This window comes from Xenopus tropicalis, chromosome 6, assembly GCF_000004195.4.
Source record: "Xenopus tropicalis strain Nigerian chromosome 6, UCB_Xtro_10.0, whole genome shotgun sequence".
Classification (NCBI taxonomy): Eukaryota; Metazoa; Chordata; class Amphibia; order Anura; family Pipidae; genus Xenopus; species Xenopus tropicalis.
In genome coordinates this window covers 84131609-84149156 of record NC_030682.2, presented here as the reverse complement: position 1 = coordinate 84149156, position 17548 = coordinate 84131609, and the positions used below count along the sequence as shown (strand labels likewise).

Below are 17548 nucleotides of genomic sequence, written 5' to 3'. Positions count from 1 at the left end.
GGCTGGAATTTCTCTAGCATACATGGTGGAGGGCCGCTAATGGAAGCCAGTTTTGACCACTCCCCTTTTTGAAACCTCACCCACTTCAAACCACACCTATTTTATCCCAATGGTGGTAGCACAGCAAAATCCCAAATGCTTGGTCCTTACTGTGGGGATATCAACCATCATTCATATGTGAAAGAATTATGTCATATTAAGATATAGCCTTAAATTCCATATGCCTCCTCCCCTGTGGATAGCAGAGCAACCCCCAGTACATAATTACACACCTTAGGGACCATTTAATGGCTATTTCCAACTGCTAACAAACTCCCACAACAAACCCCTGCCAGGTTCACCTCCCACAAGCAGCATAGGGCAAGCAGAGTATGACACACACAGGCAGCACTCTGCCTGTCCTATGCTGCCTGTGTGTGCCATACTCTGCCTGCCCTACCCTGCCTGTGTGTGCCATACTCTGCCTTCCCTATGCTGCCTCTGTGTGCCATACTCTGCCTGCCCTACCCTGCCTCTGTGTGCCATACTCTGCCTGCCCTACCCTGCCTGTGTGTGCCATACTCTGCCTGCCCTACCCTGACTGTGTGTGCCATACTCTGCCTGCCCTACCCTGACTGTGTGTGCCATACTCTGCCTGCCCTACCCTGACTGTGTGTGCCATACTCTGCCTGCCCTACCCTTCCTGTGTGTGCCATACTGACCTATGCTGCCTGTGTGTGCCATACTCTACCTGCCCTATGCTGGCTGTATGTGCCATCAAAGCAGCCAGACATGTGGGGGGGCCACACAGAGGGGGGTTGCGGGCCGCCAGTTGGACAGCACTGTACTAGAGTATACAATGTATGTATGTATGTATGTATGTATATATGTATATATATATATATATATATATATATATATATATATATATATATATATATATATATATATATATATATATATATATATATATATATATATATATATATATATATATATATATATATATATAAATACCATCAAAAGATTGTTACAAGCGCACTCCAAGGACTTTTCATAAAAATTTGATCTTTATTGTAACATTGCCATCCAATGCTTGGATTGGATGGCAATGTTACAATAAAGATCGAATTTTTATGAAAAATCCTTGGAGTGGCCTCGCCACAAATCCGGGCCTGCCAGTGAGTCAAACAGTGCTAGTTGTGTGTAGAACATACAACAGATATTACAGGTTGCATTTTTAAAAGATAGAGGCAATGTTATATTAATCCATTATGATCCCACCTTGAGCTTCAAATATTGCTTCATATTTGAACTTGCCCTTCCATTGATCTAATTGGCCATGTCCTAGTCTCACAGATCTGCAGTCAGAACTTGCATATTAACTTCTACTGGCCAGAACATCTGGACCCTGTCATAAGCAGGCAGTAACCACCTCAGACTCTTGATTCAGAGCACAATGGGATAGGCTGGAGACACCATGGCTACAGTTCAGATTTCCTTTATAACATAGTAACATAGTAACATAGTAAGTTGGGTTGAAAAAAGACATACGTCCATCAAGTTCAACCATAATGCCTATATATAACCTGCCTAACTACAAGTTGATCCAGAGGAAGGCAAAAAACCCCATCTGAAGCCTCTCTAATTTGCCTCAGAGGGGAAAAAATTCCTTCCTGACTCCAAGATGGCAATCGGACCAGTCCCTGTATCAACTTGTACTAAGAGCTATCTCCCATAACCCTGTATTCCCTCACTTGCTAAGAATCCATCCAGCCCCTTCTTAAAGCTATATAATGTATCAGCCAGTACGACTGATTCGGGGAGGGAATTCCACAACTTCACAGCTCTCACTGTAAAAAATCCTTTCCGAATATTTAAATGGAACCTCCCTTCTTCTAAACGGAGTGGGTGCCCTCGTGTCCGTTGGAAGGACCTACTGGTAAATAAAACATTAGAGAGGTTATTATATGATCCCCTTATATATTTATACATAGTTATCATGTCACCTCTTAAGCGCCTCTTCTCCAGTGTAAACAGACCCAACTTGGCCAGTCTTTCTTCATAACCGAGACTTTCCATACCCTTTACCAGCTTAGTTGCCCTTCTCTGGACCCTCTCTAGCTCAATAATGTCCCGTTTGAGCACTGGAGACCAAAACTGAACAGCATATTCTAGATGGGGCCTTACCAGCGCTCTGTAAAGGGGAAGAATAACCCCCTCCTCCCGTGAATCTATACCCCTTTTAATACAGCTCAGAACCTTGTTTGCCCTTGCAGCTGCTGCCTGGCATTGCTTGCTACAGCCAAGTTTATTATCTACAAGGACTCCAAGATCCTTCTCCATTATGGATTTGCCTAGTGCAGTCCCATTAAGGTTAAGGCTTGCATATTTTTACATCCCAGGTGCATGACCTTACATTTATCCACATTAAATCTCATCTGCCACTTAGCTGCCCAGATTGCCAGTTGGTCAAGATCCTGCTGCAGGGATGTCACATCCTGGATAGAATTGACTGGTCTGCAGAGTTTTGTGTCATCTGCAAACACTGATACATTACTCATAATACCCTCCCCTAAGTCATTTATGAACAAATTAAACAAAAGTGGACCCAGTACAGAACCCTGAGGGACCCCACTGAGAACCTTACTCCAAGTAGAGAATGTGCCATTAACAACCACCCTCTGTACCCGATCCTGTAGCCAGTTTTCTATCCATGTGCAAACGACTTCACTAAGACCAATAGACCTTAGCTTAGAAAGCAGTCGTTTGTGGGGAACGGTATCAAATGCTTTGGCAAAATCCAAATAGATTATATCTACTGCATCCCCACTGTCCAGCTTCTTACTTACCTCATCATAAAAAGCAATTAAATTGGTCTGACATGACCTGTCCTTCATAAAGCCATGCTGATTACTGCTCATAATGGCATTCTCCACTACATAATTTTGAATGTGATCCCTTAACAAGCCTTCAAATAACTTGCCCACCACGGATGTCAAACTTACAGGCCTATAATTGCCAGGCTGAGATCTTATTCCCTTTTTAAATATGGGAGTGACATTCGCCTTCTTCCAATCACTAGGTACCATACCTGATGAAAGAGAGTCTGAGAATATCAGAAACAAGGGCCACTGCAATTCTGCCCCTAGCTCTCTCAGTACCCGAGGGTGTATTCCATCTGGCCCAGGTGCCTTGTTTACATTTATCGTGTGTAACCCTTTAAGCACCGTATCCTGTGCCAACCACTGTGTAGTTGGAGCTGAGGCAACAGTGAAGCTATTGGGTGAGACTTGGCCCACTGGCTCCTCTACTGTATACACAGAAGAAAAGAACTGGTTAAGCACATCTGCCTTTTCTGTATCCGCTGTAACCATATTGTTATTATAACTCAATGGGGCCACACCCTCAACCTGCATCTTTTTACTATTAATATACTTAAAAAACTTTTTGGGGTTAGTCTTGGCCTCGGCCGCGATGCGCTCCTCATTTTCTATCTTTGCCTTCCGGATTGCTGTTTTACAACACTTGTTGTAGTGTTTATATTCATTAAACGCAGCTACTGTCCCCTCTGACTTATATTTCTTAAAAGCTTTCCTTTTTTTCCCTATTAACTTCTTTACCTCAGAGTTAAGCCACATGGGGTGATTCTTAACACTTCTACTTTTTCTTATTAATGGAATGAATTGAGAACAGTAATGATTTAATATCATTTTAAATGACAACCATTTCTGCTCTGTATTTTTATCAGAAAACATAATGCCCCAATCTATGCCCTGAAGCGCTGCCCTTAAGGAGCTAAAATTTGCCTTCCTAAAATTCAGTGTCTTTGTTGCCCCCGTGTAAATTTGTTTCCTGCACCAAACATCAAATGAAATAACATTATGGTCACTATTACCCAGGGGTTCAACCACTTGCACATTTGCTATACGTTCTGGGTCATTAGAGATCACTAGATCTAGTATAGCATTGTTCCTGGTTGGCTCCTCAACAACCTGTGACATAAAGTTGTCGTGCAGCAAGTTTATAAACTTGTTCCCATTTACTGTCCTGGCAGTACTATTGCCCCAGTCAATATCAGGGTAATTAAAATCCCCCATTATTATCACTTGCCCCAAACTAGCAGCCTTTTCTATTTGCAACAGGAGCTGGGCCTCCTCCTCTTCGCTTACATTAGGGGGTCTATAGCATACCCCTACAATTAGCTTGGTAGATTCTTTACTATCTGTGAGAAGCTCAACCCATAAGGATTCAGCTCCCTCTGTTCCCCCCATCACTTCCTCCTTAATATTTGCTTTTAAGTCGTGCTTAATGAACAGACACACTCCTCCTCCTTTCCTATTGCCCCTGTCCCTCCGAAACAATGTATACCCCCCAATATTAACAGCCCAGTCATGAGACTCATTCAACCAAGTTTCAGCAACACCAATCACATCATATTTCCGCTCCAACGCCAGTACCTCCAGCTCTCCCATTTTACCAGTCAGACTCCTTGCATTGGTAAACATACATTTAATACTGGTTCCGGCGTGAGAATGACGTGTAAACAACTTATGGGCCTCCCTGCCATTATCAGTATCCCGAAGCAAGTCTCCTCCCCCAATTTTCCTTACTATGCCCACTACCTCATCTATCCTGTCTACCACAGAATTTCCCGCTGCACCCTCCCCCCCCACTCCTAGTTTAAAATCTCCTCCAACCCGCTAGCCATCTTTTCCCCCAAAGCAGCTGCCCCATCATCATTGAGGTGCAGCCCATCCCTGGCAAAGAGCTTGTAGCCGATTGAGAAATCAGCCCAGTTCTGGAGAAACCCAAAGCCCTCCTCCCTGCACCAATCTCTCAGCCACGCATTAATCTCCCTGAGCTCCCGCTGCCTTCTTAATGTTGCTCGTGGCACAGGTAATATCTCTGAGAAAATTACCTTGGAAGTCCTCGCCCTCAACTTTGCACCTAGCTTTTTAAAATCGTTCTTGAGGACTTCCCCCCCTCCTCTAACTTTGTCATTGGTACCTATGTGTACCAAGACCGCCGGGTCTTCCCCAGCCCCTCCCAACAATCTGTCCACTCGTTCCACCACATGCCGAACCCTAGCACCAGGCAAGCAACACACAGTTCGGCATGTAGGGTCTTTGCGACAAATTACCCTATCCACCTTTCTAATAATTGAATCCCCTACAACTATAACCTGCCTTCCCTTCCTAGCACTACTCCCCCCACCTGTATTAGAGGTGCCGGCTCCCAGGGTGCTCTGAGAGTCAGCCTGCTCCATACACGCCAGCTCAGAGCTGCCTTCCCCAGCATCTTCACCTAACGCGGCAAATCTGTTGGTTTGTACAAGCTTTGAACCAGCCCCCCTACCCTTGTGCCCCCTACTGCCCCTCTTAACTGTTACAAATTTGTCTCCCTCATTAACCTCCACTGTCCCTTCTCCCCCCCCCTCTACACCGGCCCCTGCCAGTGGTTGCTCAGTGAGCCTCCTGTTCTCCCCCATGTTTGCAGCTGCCCTCAGTGCTGCCAGTTCCCCCCTTAGATTCTGCAATACTTGGATAAAAAGGTGTGTGTGTGTCTCTCAAAAGCCTATAGTGTATAAAATATCTTGTAGTAACTAAGCAATATACATTGCCAAAGGAATATTTTACTGTGTCCTATGATACTTTTTATAACTGCAACCAATCTTTAATTGCCCTTTTTTTTCTGGTGGTAGCATTAGATTAAAACAAATGATGTATATTTTTAATGATCCATTTCTGTTTCCGGTACACTTAGTTTGCTTCATGCTTCTTTAACTAATGCAAATTTGTTTTCAATGGAAACCATTATATATGAACCTTTTTTTTAAATTATTTTCCATGGAAAAGGAATTTGTGCTTAATCACGAATAACAATGCACTTAACTACTTATTTGTCTTCCTCCAATTATTACCCTTTACTTGATGTCAGTTATATATAAGCATTTTGTTTCCAAATTAATTTAAAGGCTGTATTGGATTTCCTATGAGTGGAGTCAGCATTTCAAATAGTTGTGTAGTTTTAAGTAATGACATTTTATTTAGTGCTGTGGAATTTGCTAAATGATTGCCTGGAGCATTAATGACATTTTTCAATATCTACAGGACCTGCGAGACGTGTGGCTTAATTATCCACTACACCCGCTTCAAGTAAGGAGACTCTTCCCCCTTATTGTAATATATATAGTTGCTTTTATTGCCTTTTATTTATTTCCCTCTTCTCTTTAGTTCCTTTTCTTGACATTCATGATACCAGCTCTGGATTTATTAACAAGCTGTGCGCTGTATATATATATATATCATCCTCTGAAGTGTGTAAACCAAACAATTGGAATTAACACCGTCTCAAACAAACATGAGGCAATTTCTTTTCTGTCCCAAGAGAACATTTATTTTAGTGACTTTTTTATATTGCTTGGGGTGAATGTGCCATTTTTTTTATTTTTTATGATGTGAACAAGCCATTGTTTAAAAGTGGCTTTAATCTAATGCAGCAGACATGTCTATTAGTTTTGCATACTCTTGGAGCTTTGTTTTTCTTATTAACTTTTTCTTATTATATGTGAGCTGTGACCATACAGGTTGAATGTGGAATTCAGATTCTCTCAATGGTATCGATTTAACGAAAATTTAACACACATAAATGCACATTGTGGTCTTTCTTTGATACAGTAAAATATTAGTTTCTCTGTTTAACTCGCCAGCTCATTTGGTCAATAGCACAAGGACCTTACCCTACATCACTTGTAGCCACTAGTCTGTTCGCAGTAATTCCGGGTGCTGTGGTTCATTAAACACCCTGCTGGTACATATTATTAGTTTGTTGAGATGCAGTGAAAACTCTACTAAATTCCATTAGACTACTTTGCATCAACTGCATAAAATCTGGTGAGTGCCTGGAGCCTTCCTAAATGTTTTTTTTATTGTCTGCTGTCTGTGTTAAGACCCTGCAAGACATGCCAGTGGGGTATATGTAAAAAAAAAAACAAAAAACATTATTTTAATAAAAGTCACAGGAATTTCAATATATAGCGTAGGTCCTTAAAGGAATAGGAAAGATACCTGATACCCAGGGCTGGTGCTCATGTTAGCGGAAAACTGCACTGATTTGGAATACCTGTGAGTGAGCGTTCCTCTTTCTACGCTCCGCTTGCACATGCGCAATTAATTTGATATTTTTAGTTACATAGTTACATAGTTACATAGGGTTGAAAAAAGACCTGTGTCCATCAAGTTCAACCCATCCAAGTAAACCCAGCACACCTAACCCACACCTACCAATCTATACACTCACATACATAAACTATAAATACAACCACTAGTACTAACTGTAGATATTAGTATCACAATAGCCTTGGATATTCTGATTGATCAAGAACTCATCCAGGCCCCTCTTAAAGGCATTAACAGAATCTGCCATTACCACATCACTAGGAAGGGCATTCCATAACCTCACTGCCCTCTCCGTGAAAAACCACCTACGCTGCTTCAAATGGAAACTCCTTTCCTCTAATCTAAAGGGGTGACCTCTGGTGCGTTGATTGTTTTTATGGGAAAAAAGAGCATCCCCCAACTGCCTATAATCCCCTCTAATGTACTTGTACAGAGTAATCATGTCACCTCGCAAGCGCCTCTTTTCCAGAGAAAACAACCCCAACCTCGACAGTCTCACCTCATAGTTTAAATCTTCCATCCCCTTAACCAGTTTAGTTGCACGTCTCTGCACTCTCTCCAGCTCATTAATATCCTTCTTAAGGACTGGAGCCCAAAACTGCACTGCATACTCAAGGTGAGGCCTTACCAGGGACCTATAAAGGGGCAAAATTATGTTCTCATCCCTTGAGTCAATGCCCTTTTTTATACAAGACAGCACTTTATTTGCTTTAGTAGCCACAGAATGACACTGCCTGGCATTAGACAACTTGTTATCAACAAAAACCCCTAGATCCTTCTCCATTAAGGATACCCCCAACACACTACCATTCAGTAGATAGTTTGCGTTTATATTATTTCTACCAAAGTGCATAACTTTGCACTTATCAACATTGAACCTCATTTTCCATTTTGCTGCCCAGTTATCTAATTTTGTCAAATCGCTCTGCAAAGCGGCAGCATCCTGCATGGAACTTATAGTTTTGCACAATTTAGTGTCATCAGCAAAAATAGAAACAGTACTCTCTATGCCCACCTCCAGGTCATTAATAAACAAGTTAAACAGCAAAGGCCCAAGGACTGACCCCTGCGGTACTCCACTAACCACACTGGTCCAATTAGAAAATGTTCCATTTACAACCACTCTTTGTACTCTATCCTTCAGCCAGTTCTCTATCCAATTACAAATATTATGTTCTAGGCCAATATTCCTTAATTTGATCATTAACCTTCTGTGAGGTACTGTATCAAACGCTTTAGCAAAGTCCAAGTAGATGACATCAACTGCCATTCCAGCATCAAGGTTCCTACTCACCTCCTCATAAAAGGCAACTAAATTAGTCTGGCAAGATCTGTTACGCATAAAACCATGCTGGCACAAACTAATAGTATTGTGAACTGCAATGTATTCAAGTACCCTATCCCTTATTACCCCTTCCAAAAGTTTTCCTACTACTGATGTCAGACTAACAGGCCTATAGTTTTCAGGCTGAGAACGGGATCCCTTTTTAAATAACGGCACCACATTAGCAATCCGCCAGTCTCTTGGCACCATGCCAGACCTCAATGAATCCTGAAAAATTAAGTGAAGAGGTTTGGCAATCACAGCGCTCAGCTCATTTAATACCCTGGGATGAATCCCATCCGGCCCTGGACCTTTGTTTACCTTTACATGTTCAAGTCTCCTTTGAATTTCCTCCCGAGTGACCCATGCGTCAGTAGCTAAATTACTAGAACTGGGCATATTACAAGGGAAGCCTTCATTATCTGGCTCCTCAGATGTATAGACAGATGAAAAATAAGAGTTCAAAATTTCAGCTTTTTCCCCGTTTTCATCAACCAACGTACCCCCCCGTGATAATAAAGTTCCCACCCCTTCTTGCTTCATTTTTTTACTATTCACATAATTAAAAAATAATTTTGGATTCTTTTTACTCCTAGCTGCAATATCCCTTTCCATCTCTATTTTAGCTTGCCTGATAGCTTTTTTGCATGCTTTATTTGCTTCCTTGTACCTGATGAAAGTTTCTGCTGTCCCAGCTAACTTGAATGCCCTAAAAGCACGTTTTTTCTTACCAACCTCGACAATAACACTTTTATTCAGCCATAAAGGTTTCGCTTTGCGATGCCTCTCCTTGCTTACAAGGGGAATATACTGTTGTGTATACCTACAAAGCAATGTTTTAAAGATGTTCCATTTTCCTTCTGTGTCTAACCCCATGAAAAGCCTTTCCCAGTTGACACATTGCAGAGATGCCCTTATACTGGCAAAGTCTGCACGTCTAAAATTGAGTGTTTTAGTTACTCCCTTATAGCGCTGTCTCTGCAGCATTATCTCAAAGGAGACCATGTTGTGATCACTGTTCCCCAAATGCTCACCCACACAAATGTTAGAGATAAGTTCATTATTATTAGAAATCACCAGGTCCAAAATAGCGTCATTCCTAGTGGGTTCTTGAACTGCCTGAAATAAAAAGTTGTCATTTAGCATATTTACAAACCTACTAGCTTTTTCTGACTTAGCCACCCCATTACTCCAGTCAATGTCCGGATAATTAAAGTCCCCCATAACAACAACATGACCCAGTTTTGAAGCCTCCTCCATTTGCAACAATAGCTGGGCCTCATCCCCCTCATCTATACGGGGTGGTTTATAACATACACCAATGATCATTTTCTTTGTGACCTTCAGCCCTACTGAAATTTCTACCCAAAGAGATTCGACGTTTTCATTGGTAATGTCTTTATTACATGGCTTTAAGTCTGACTTTACGTAAAGACAAACCCCTCCACCCTTTTTAATCTCTCTGTCCCTCCTAAAAAGTGTATAACCATTTAAATTCACAGCCCAGTCGCATTTATCATCCCACCAGGTCTCAGTGATACCTATTAAATCATAATTTTCAATACATGCAATAGCTTGCAGCTCCCCTAATTTACCCGACAAGCTACGCGCATTAGCCAGCATGCAGCGGAGATTATTACTTCTCCCTCTGATGTTTACATTAGCTAAGGGAGAATTAGAGCTAAGGCAATTATGAGACTGCTTTCCTTGTAACGGAAGCTCCTTATCTGATAAACTATATGCCCCCCTCACTCCTCCCCCACAACCCTTTGCTAGTCCCCCTACCCCGTCTACACTAATTTTCCCATGGAATTCTAGCTCACCCACCCCCCCCTTGTCTAGTTTAAACACTCCTCCAACCTCTTAACCATTCTCTCCCCTAGCACAGCAGACCCCCTTCCATTGAGGTGCAATCCGTCAGGGCTGTATAGATTGTACCCCAAGGAAAAGTCAGCCCAGTGCTCTAGGAACCCAAACCCTTCCTTCCTACACCAAGACTTTAGCCACGCATTTAGCTCCCTAAGCTCCCGCTGTCTCCCTAAACTTGCACGTGGCACCGGCAAAATTTCCGAAAAAATGACATTGGAGGACCTTTGCCTAATCTTAGAGCCTAGATCCCTGAACTCACTCTTTAAAGTCCCCCACCTACCGTTCATTTTGTCGTTAGTACCGATATGTACCAAGACAGCCGGGTCATGCCCAGCCCCTCCCAATAATGTGTCAACCCGATCAACCACATGCCGAACCCTGGCACCAGGAAGACAGCAAACTGTCCGGTTGAAGCGATCCGCTCGACAGATTACCCTGTCCACTTTCCTAATGATCGAATCCCCTATAACCACCATCTGTTTAGGCCTAGCTCTGCTCTCCTCCCCACCACTACTAGTGAAACTGGTCTCCCGGCTGTTAGAGAGATCAGCCTCACCTAGAACCGCCAATCCAGAGTTCACACTCCCATCTTCTTCACACAATCTGGCAAATCTGTTGGGATGCGCAAACCCTGGAGCAGCCTCCCTTTTCCTTTTCCCCACACTAGATTTTCTAACTGTCACCCAGCTTACTGCCCTATCATCCTTTTGCTGCTCCCCTCCCCCCCTACTATCTGACCCCACTAGTTCTTGTTCAGTTAACAAGAGACCCCTCTCAAGATTGTTGATTGAACGCAGTGTTGCAACGTGTTCCTCTAGGACTCTAACGCGAGCCTCTAAAGTGGCAATTCGCTCACATCCACAACAGAGGTATGCACTTTGGAACTGTTGTTCCACAACTGCATACATGTGGCAGGCTGTGCACTGTGTCAGACCTTCAATGTTGCTACCACTCATTCTCCCAGTTACAAGAACAGTTAAACAAAAATAGGTGTAAGGACTTGTAGTAAATACCTTGTTTTACCTTGCTTTTAACTCCCTTAGTGTTTAACTCCCTGAGTTTATAACTCCACTTACAGAGCCCCCACTTAACTCCCTGAGTTTATAACTCCACTTACAGAGTCCCCACTTAACTCCCTGAGTTTATAACTCCACTTACAGAGTCCCACTTAAAGAGCAATCACTTACAGAGCACCTACCACCAGAGCAAGCTCCACTGGAGTGCCTGTGGTTCTATTTATGCAGTCTGTAAAGGTGAACTAATCAAACCCCACCCTCCTCAAGCTGAGGGTAATTACAAGGGAATGTAACCTGCTGTAAGCCTATGGATCCCACAAACTTTGTAAATTAGCTCCAAAAACAACAATTACTTATGAAAAAAATAAATAAAACCCAACAGTAAAAAAACACAATGGTTTTGATAAAGTTAGTAAAGAATACTTATCCCTTTTTAGTTGAAATGAAAGCAAGTTGATTCAACCAGCCACCAGCCTGTTAGTAAGCGGTTTCTGAAATATTAACAGTTTTAGACCACTATTACAAGGCTTTCAGCAGATCTCTTTGAAGGTGAGTGTCAGTGATACCTTTTATGCACGTTCAGTTTAGTTCAATTGAAGAAACAGAAGCTTTGTTTTAGCAGTCTTAAACTGCAAATATCTCAGAAACGGCAAAAAATAGAAAAAAAAAAAACATGGCAAAAGTGTTCTGAGAAGCATTCTGAGTAAGTCTACTTTTGTTTGTTTTTTTTGGGTATGATCCTATTTAAGCAGTACTTTGTGTTTGATTAAACTTCTAACAGACTTAGGCCTTATTACTAATAAGTAGCTCATCTAAAATAACTGACCGTTAACATTGTAGAGGCCTTTGCCCATCCCTTTTTTCTGTTGTTTCTGTAAATGCACCTCACCTACACTGTTGAAAGTGTGGCATGATAATAATCCAGACCAATTTACTGTACTTTTTTCAAGACTATTTGGGATCATTTATAAACACTGGGCAGTAACCCATGGCAACCAATCAGATGTTTACTTCCTTTGTTTTACTAGCAGCTGGCTAGAAAAAGCTAATCACTAATTGGTTGCTATGGGTTACGGGCCTGATGTAAATTGGCCCAGTATATATAAATAAAACTCGCTATTATCCTTAATGCTTATTTCATAATACAAGGGACATTCAAGTATTCTTTAGCGTAGCCACAAATGAGTTGTGATACTTTATAGTAAAGTGTGTGTGGTTTTTTTTTTTGGTTTTTTTTTTTTAAATATTGTGATTGGTATTTACCATGATAGATGATAAATGTCACCAGTACTGTTTTCACACAGAATCTTTGCTTTCATTTACTGACTTGTAGGTTGACTGTAGCTACAAGGTTGCTATAGGCAATATTTCAGGATATTGTTTTAAACCAGCACCAAAATTGCCCAAGTAAAAGTAGCTATAATTACCACTAAGTTGTTTACTTTTAAACAGCTGACAGGTAATGCTACCTGCTGATTGGATGATATATGTAACTATACCTACACCACACTTTGCTCTTTTTATTCCACAACCAAATAAAAGCTCTGTAACAGATTTTAGTGAAGCTCTATGTAGCATGCTTAAAGGGGGATGCCACACAAACACAACTTAAGCTTTTTTTTAAAAGTACACATAATATCAAGCAATGTTGCAATATACATCAATTAAAAATATGCTTTTTTTGTGATTTTTAATGCAATAATATGGTTTGGAAAAGTTACCTAAACCCTGGCCCCCTGTTCTCCTGCTGATCTGGCTGACTACTTTGAGACGTTTGTGGAGAAGTTACAATTTGTAGCATTAATGTTTTAGTCCCTCCTCCCCGCTGGGTTTTTAAATGATGCAGAAAGAGAAGAACTGTTTTTCAGCTGGATTTCTGCTTGATTTTGTTATTCTCACTTTTTGAAGGGAACAGGGTATATTAGGTATTTTTGTGTTTTTGTGTGGGGCTCTTTAACATATTTATGTTCAGAAGCCGGAGTTCCCCGTTAATAGGGGTGAAGCTGCTGCTCAAAAATGTATAAACCAAGTTGGATATGTTTGGACAAGCAGCAACTTGGCTTTACTGATCTGCTAGTGGGGAATATAATGGGGTAAAATTAAATAGTTAATTGTAAAGCTTACATGTGAGAAAACAAAGAGCAAATGAAAAATGTTGTTATGAGTGGTGTACTATTTGAAAACAATTCATTTTATGCAGTTGAGAAGTAAAAACCTATGCTGAATTTAAAATCAACACCACTTCTGAAAATACTTTTCACAAAGTGCACCCTACTTAATTTGTTCAAAATCCTATATTCCCTTGGCAGAATTTTCAAGCATTTTGCAAGTTGTGAACATAACCGAAAGGCGAAAGGGAAGGGGCTGATTAAAACTGTTCTGATGTTTTGAGGCTGTATATAGCTACATCTCATTTTTTTGTAAGGTTATGTTGGTAATTTGAGTCCTCACCAGCATTATAAAGAGCAAGCACCAAACAGAAAATAAAAATAAACTGTTATTAACAGATCTAAAAATGTGATTGCAAGGACAAATTTTCTATAATAATCCCAGTAAATTCAGCCTTGAAAAAGATTCTCATATATGTTACCCTTAAGACATAATTACATTAGCGCAGTATATTTTAGCTGTTACACAATTAAACAAGCCTACAATGAAAGGAGCTTTTTTTGCCCTTGTTTTTCACACCTTTAATTGCTGAGTATTATGGAATGCATTGCAAGGCAGTGGGTGCTGTATACCTGATACGAAGTAACTCATTCTTGCTGTGGGAAGTGGCAGTGTTGTTAAACTGGCTCTGGATGATATGCCTTCATCCCATTTATATCTTTTGCACTGTTTCCTACTGAGGTTTCTGCTTATAGGTGGAATGTAGCTTTGCTGTTTGAAAAGGATCTGTCACAAATTACTGACTGTGCATTGCTTTTAACTGTACCTTTCCGAAACTTCCATTCATATATTTTGCTTAAAGGACAGTATACATCTATATACACACACACTCATTTATTAGACTTAAAGGAACAGTTCAGTGTAAAAATAAAACTGGGTAAAATGCATAGACTTCACAACAAAAAAAAACATTTCTAATATAGTTAGGCAAAAATGTATAAATTTATAAAGGCTGGAGTAGACAGATGTCTAACATAAGAGCCAGAAAACTGCTTTCAGCTCTCTATGTTTGTCTCTTTAGGGGGGGGACATGGGATATAACTGTTCAGTTAGATTGTGAGCACGCAGGTCACAGTTATGTCCCATATGGCCCCGCCAAGTCACTATATTAAAAACCTTTTTTATTTTGTCTATGTATTTTACCCAGTTTCACTGGATTGCTACTTTAAGTTGATCACACTTGTAAATTGTCCCATTGCAAAACATTTACAAGATTTGTGAAGGATATTTGGCCCGGATAGAGACACTTTAGCAGAAAACTTCCAGTATAACCAACCAATATGAAGTTCTATTGTTCAACTATGACTCCATTAATTTCTCAAATGGCCAAAGGCTGCCTATTGGGTGTAGATGCTAGAACTAAAGGAAAGTAGCGGCCCAAGCCTACCCCTACAGTGTCTGAAATGCTTTCTAATTTTGTTTGTGAGTGTATTTCTATTTAGGTCAGTTTATGCTACATGCTCTACATGGATACATAACTGTGTTTATTATGTAGTGCATTTTTTGATAAGTGCTTTCTTGCTAAATGTTATCAGAAGGGAAAGGAAAGTAAGTATTATCTGAAAAATTACTCATGGTCAGCTTACTGTAGCATGTGCTGTTTTTAGTGCCAGACCTACCCTTCTAGCATTTAAAGGTGTGAAAAAACCTGTGACATTTAAAAGCCCTTTTAATGGTAGGCTTTCTTTTTTTTATTTGCAGCACATCTAAAGCTAACTGACTCATATTTAAAATGTCATATGTATGAAAATCTATTTAAAGCTGTATTTTAATTTATTGCTCTTTATGTAAAATTCAATACTATAGATTGTTTTACATATTATTGACTGGCATTCTATAGCTGCCTCTCTTCATAGTTTGCAACATATGTTATGTTATTTGCTAAAATAAATCTACTTGTGTGTTAAATGTGCCTGTTTCAATCTCCGTTTCAACTGGAAAGTAAGCATAAGACATACTTTAACATTTGTGTATTTTATCTGAATTGGCAATTAAATGCATCAGTTAATACCTCTTGTTAGGACAAGAGTCTCCATGCTACTAGGGCTGTTGACACTCTAGCTCTGAACTGCAGGAACATCACAAAGGTCACTCCACATTGCGTCATAGCAAATTTAGAATTTTGGCAGATTTCAAACATACTAAACATTTATCTTGACATATGTGGCACTTTGTTTCTGTCTTTTCAGATCATTCAAGTTGTCAGCTCTAATGAGTGGGGGGGGCACTTTGCTTCCTTTATTGATCGATATGTGCAAGTTATTTGTATGGTTGATGTATACACTACTTCAGTTGTACAGAGCTGTGGCATATGTTGGTGTTGTATTCATTTTAATAATAATAATAAACCTGTGGTTATATTGGATAGCTGTATGGCCATCCAAACTGAAACTCTTAGCTCTTTTGCCATATACTTATAGGTGAAGACTTGGGAAAGAAATTGCACATTCTTTTCTCTTCTACCCTTTTAAGCCTTAAGCCTAAATGAATAGATGAATATTGTTTGGCCAACTGTGTAGATGACCACACACGATTTGACCAAAAATGTGTTGAATTTTGTTACAGGTACTAAGTTACTTAACTGGGAGTCATAGTATGGAATCTCTCATCTTGAAACCTGGTATCCAGAAACCCCCTTAATTACAAGAACACCATCCTTCTTAGAGTACATTTTAAGCATATGATATTAGTTTTAATTATCTCCTGGGATACTTAAACATTACTTGATGGCACCTAAGCTGCATTAATCCATATTGGTTGCAAAGCAATTCTACTGGGTTTATTTAATGTTTTTGTCATAAAACAATGGAGTAGCCTTATTTTACTCACAAGTAAATAGACAATGCATGTATCTTTGATGGCATGATACCCTTATACACTTGTTTATGTTTCGGGCTGTAAGACTGGCAGCAACTTTTGTCAAAATGTGCCCCCTTAATCAATAACTGCTCTTCAAGATGCAGTGTCCCCATTCCATGTTGAAAAAGCTTGTGGGTGAAGTGAACCAGCAGGCTTATTAATGAGCCAGTGATTTAAGTCAGTAGTACAGCCACAACATATAATCATATACCTAGCCATTCTGGGGTTTTTTTGTAACATTTGGGGTTATTTTCAGCTGTGAGCTGCCAGTGTCACATTCTGATATAAAAAAATCTAGTTAGCAGCCAGTTTGCAAGCCACCATTTATTTTGCTCTTGCTATTGTGCTGTATATGCAGTTACACAAATCATGAAAATATTATGGCATCCTATAAAGAAAAGAAAAACAAGCCATGCAGGGTGTCATCATATCATTAATACAGTCTGTGCCTGTAATAAAAATAACTTCAAATCAGAGAAAATAAACATTGCGAGTGATCTATTGGCTTGTGAGACAAGCAACAGGGGAAAATTGATTACCAATGTTGTCTCAAATTGATAAAACATCCAACAAAGAAGTAAGCGTGACATTTTATTGCTATTCTGTTCAGCGTTAACATGCTAACTCTCTTTGTTACAGTTTTGTAAGGAGCGCATTCAGATCTTGCCACTAAATATAAATAAATCCTGATAGTCTGTATAAACACGTCTGTACTTATTTCTCTTCAGCTCCAGGAGTCTAATTCTGATCGGCATCTGATTGAGACATCCCCAGTTCTAAAGAAGCTCACCAAGTTTGAAGAGGCAATTGGAGTTGAATTTACACATGTTCGACTACTTGCTCGGGCTTTTACCTTAAGAACTGTAGGATTTAACCATCTGACCTTGTAAGTAACAGGGACATGTATTTATAGATGCTGTGTAAAGAGATTGGGTGAAACGTCCTTTGCATTGTGCTGTTCAAATGATACAAACTTTTCAAGGCTTTTTGCCTGTTATGCCCTTGCATGGCATTTAAAAGAAACCATATATTTTTGTTCTGTCGGAGAAATACTAAAGGTGGCCATACACGAGGCGATTTCGCTCGTTGTGCGATGAACGATTATATCGACAAACGATCGTATGGCGATCGAGTTCCCATACGATATGCCA

General features: G+C 40.3%; 1 protein-coding gene across 3 annotated transcripts in view; it reads left to right on the top strand.

The window, feature by feature from the left end:
• The window catches only part of drosha (drosha ribonuclease type III), a 130673-nt gene that overhangs the window by 100615 nt on the left and 12510 nt on the right, over positions 1-17548 (top strand). For all 3 annotated transcript variants that reach the window (NM_001113680.1, XM_031903195.1, XM_031903197.1), the window contains 2 exon segments: positions 6093-6137; positions 17126-17283. In NM_001113680.1, coding sequence (NP_001107152.1) covers positions 6093-6137; positions 17126-17283 — 203 coding nt within the window.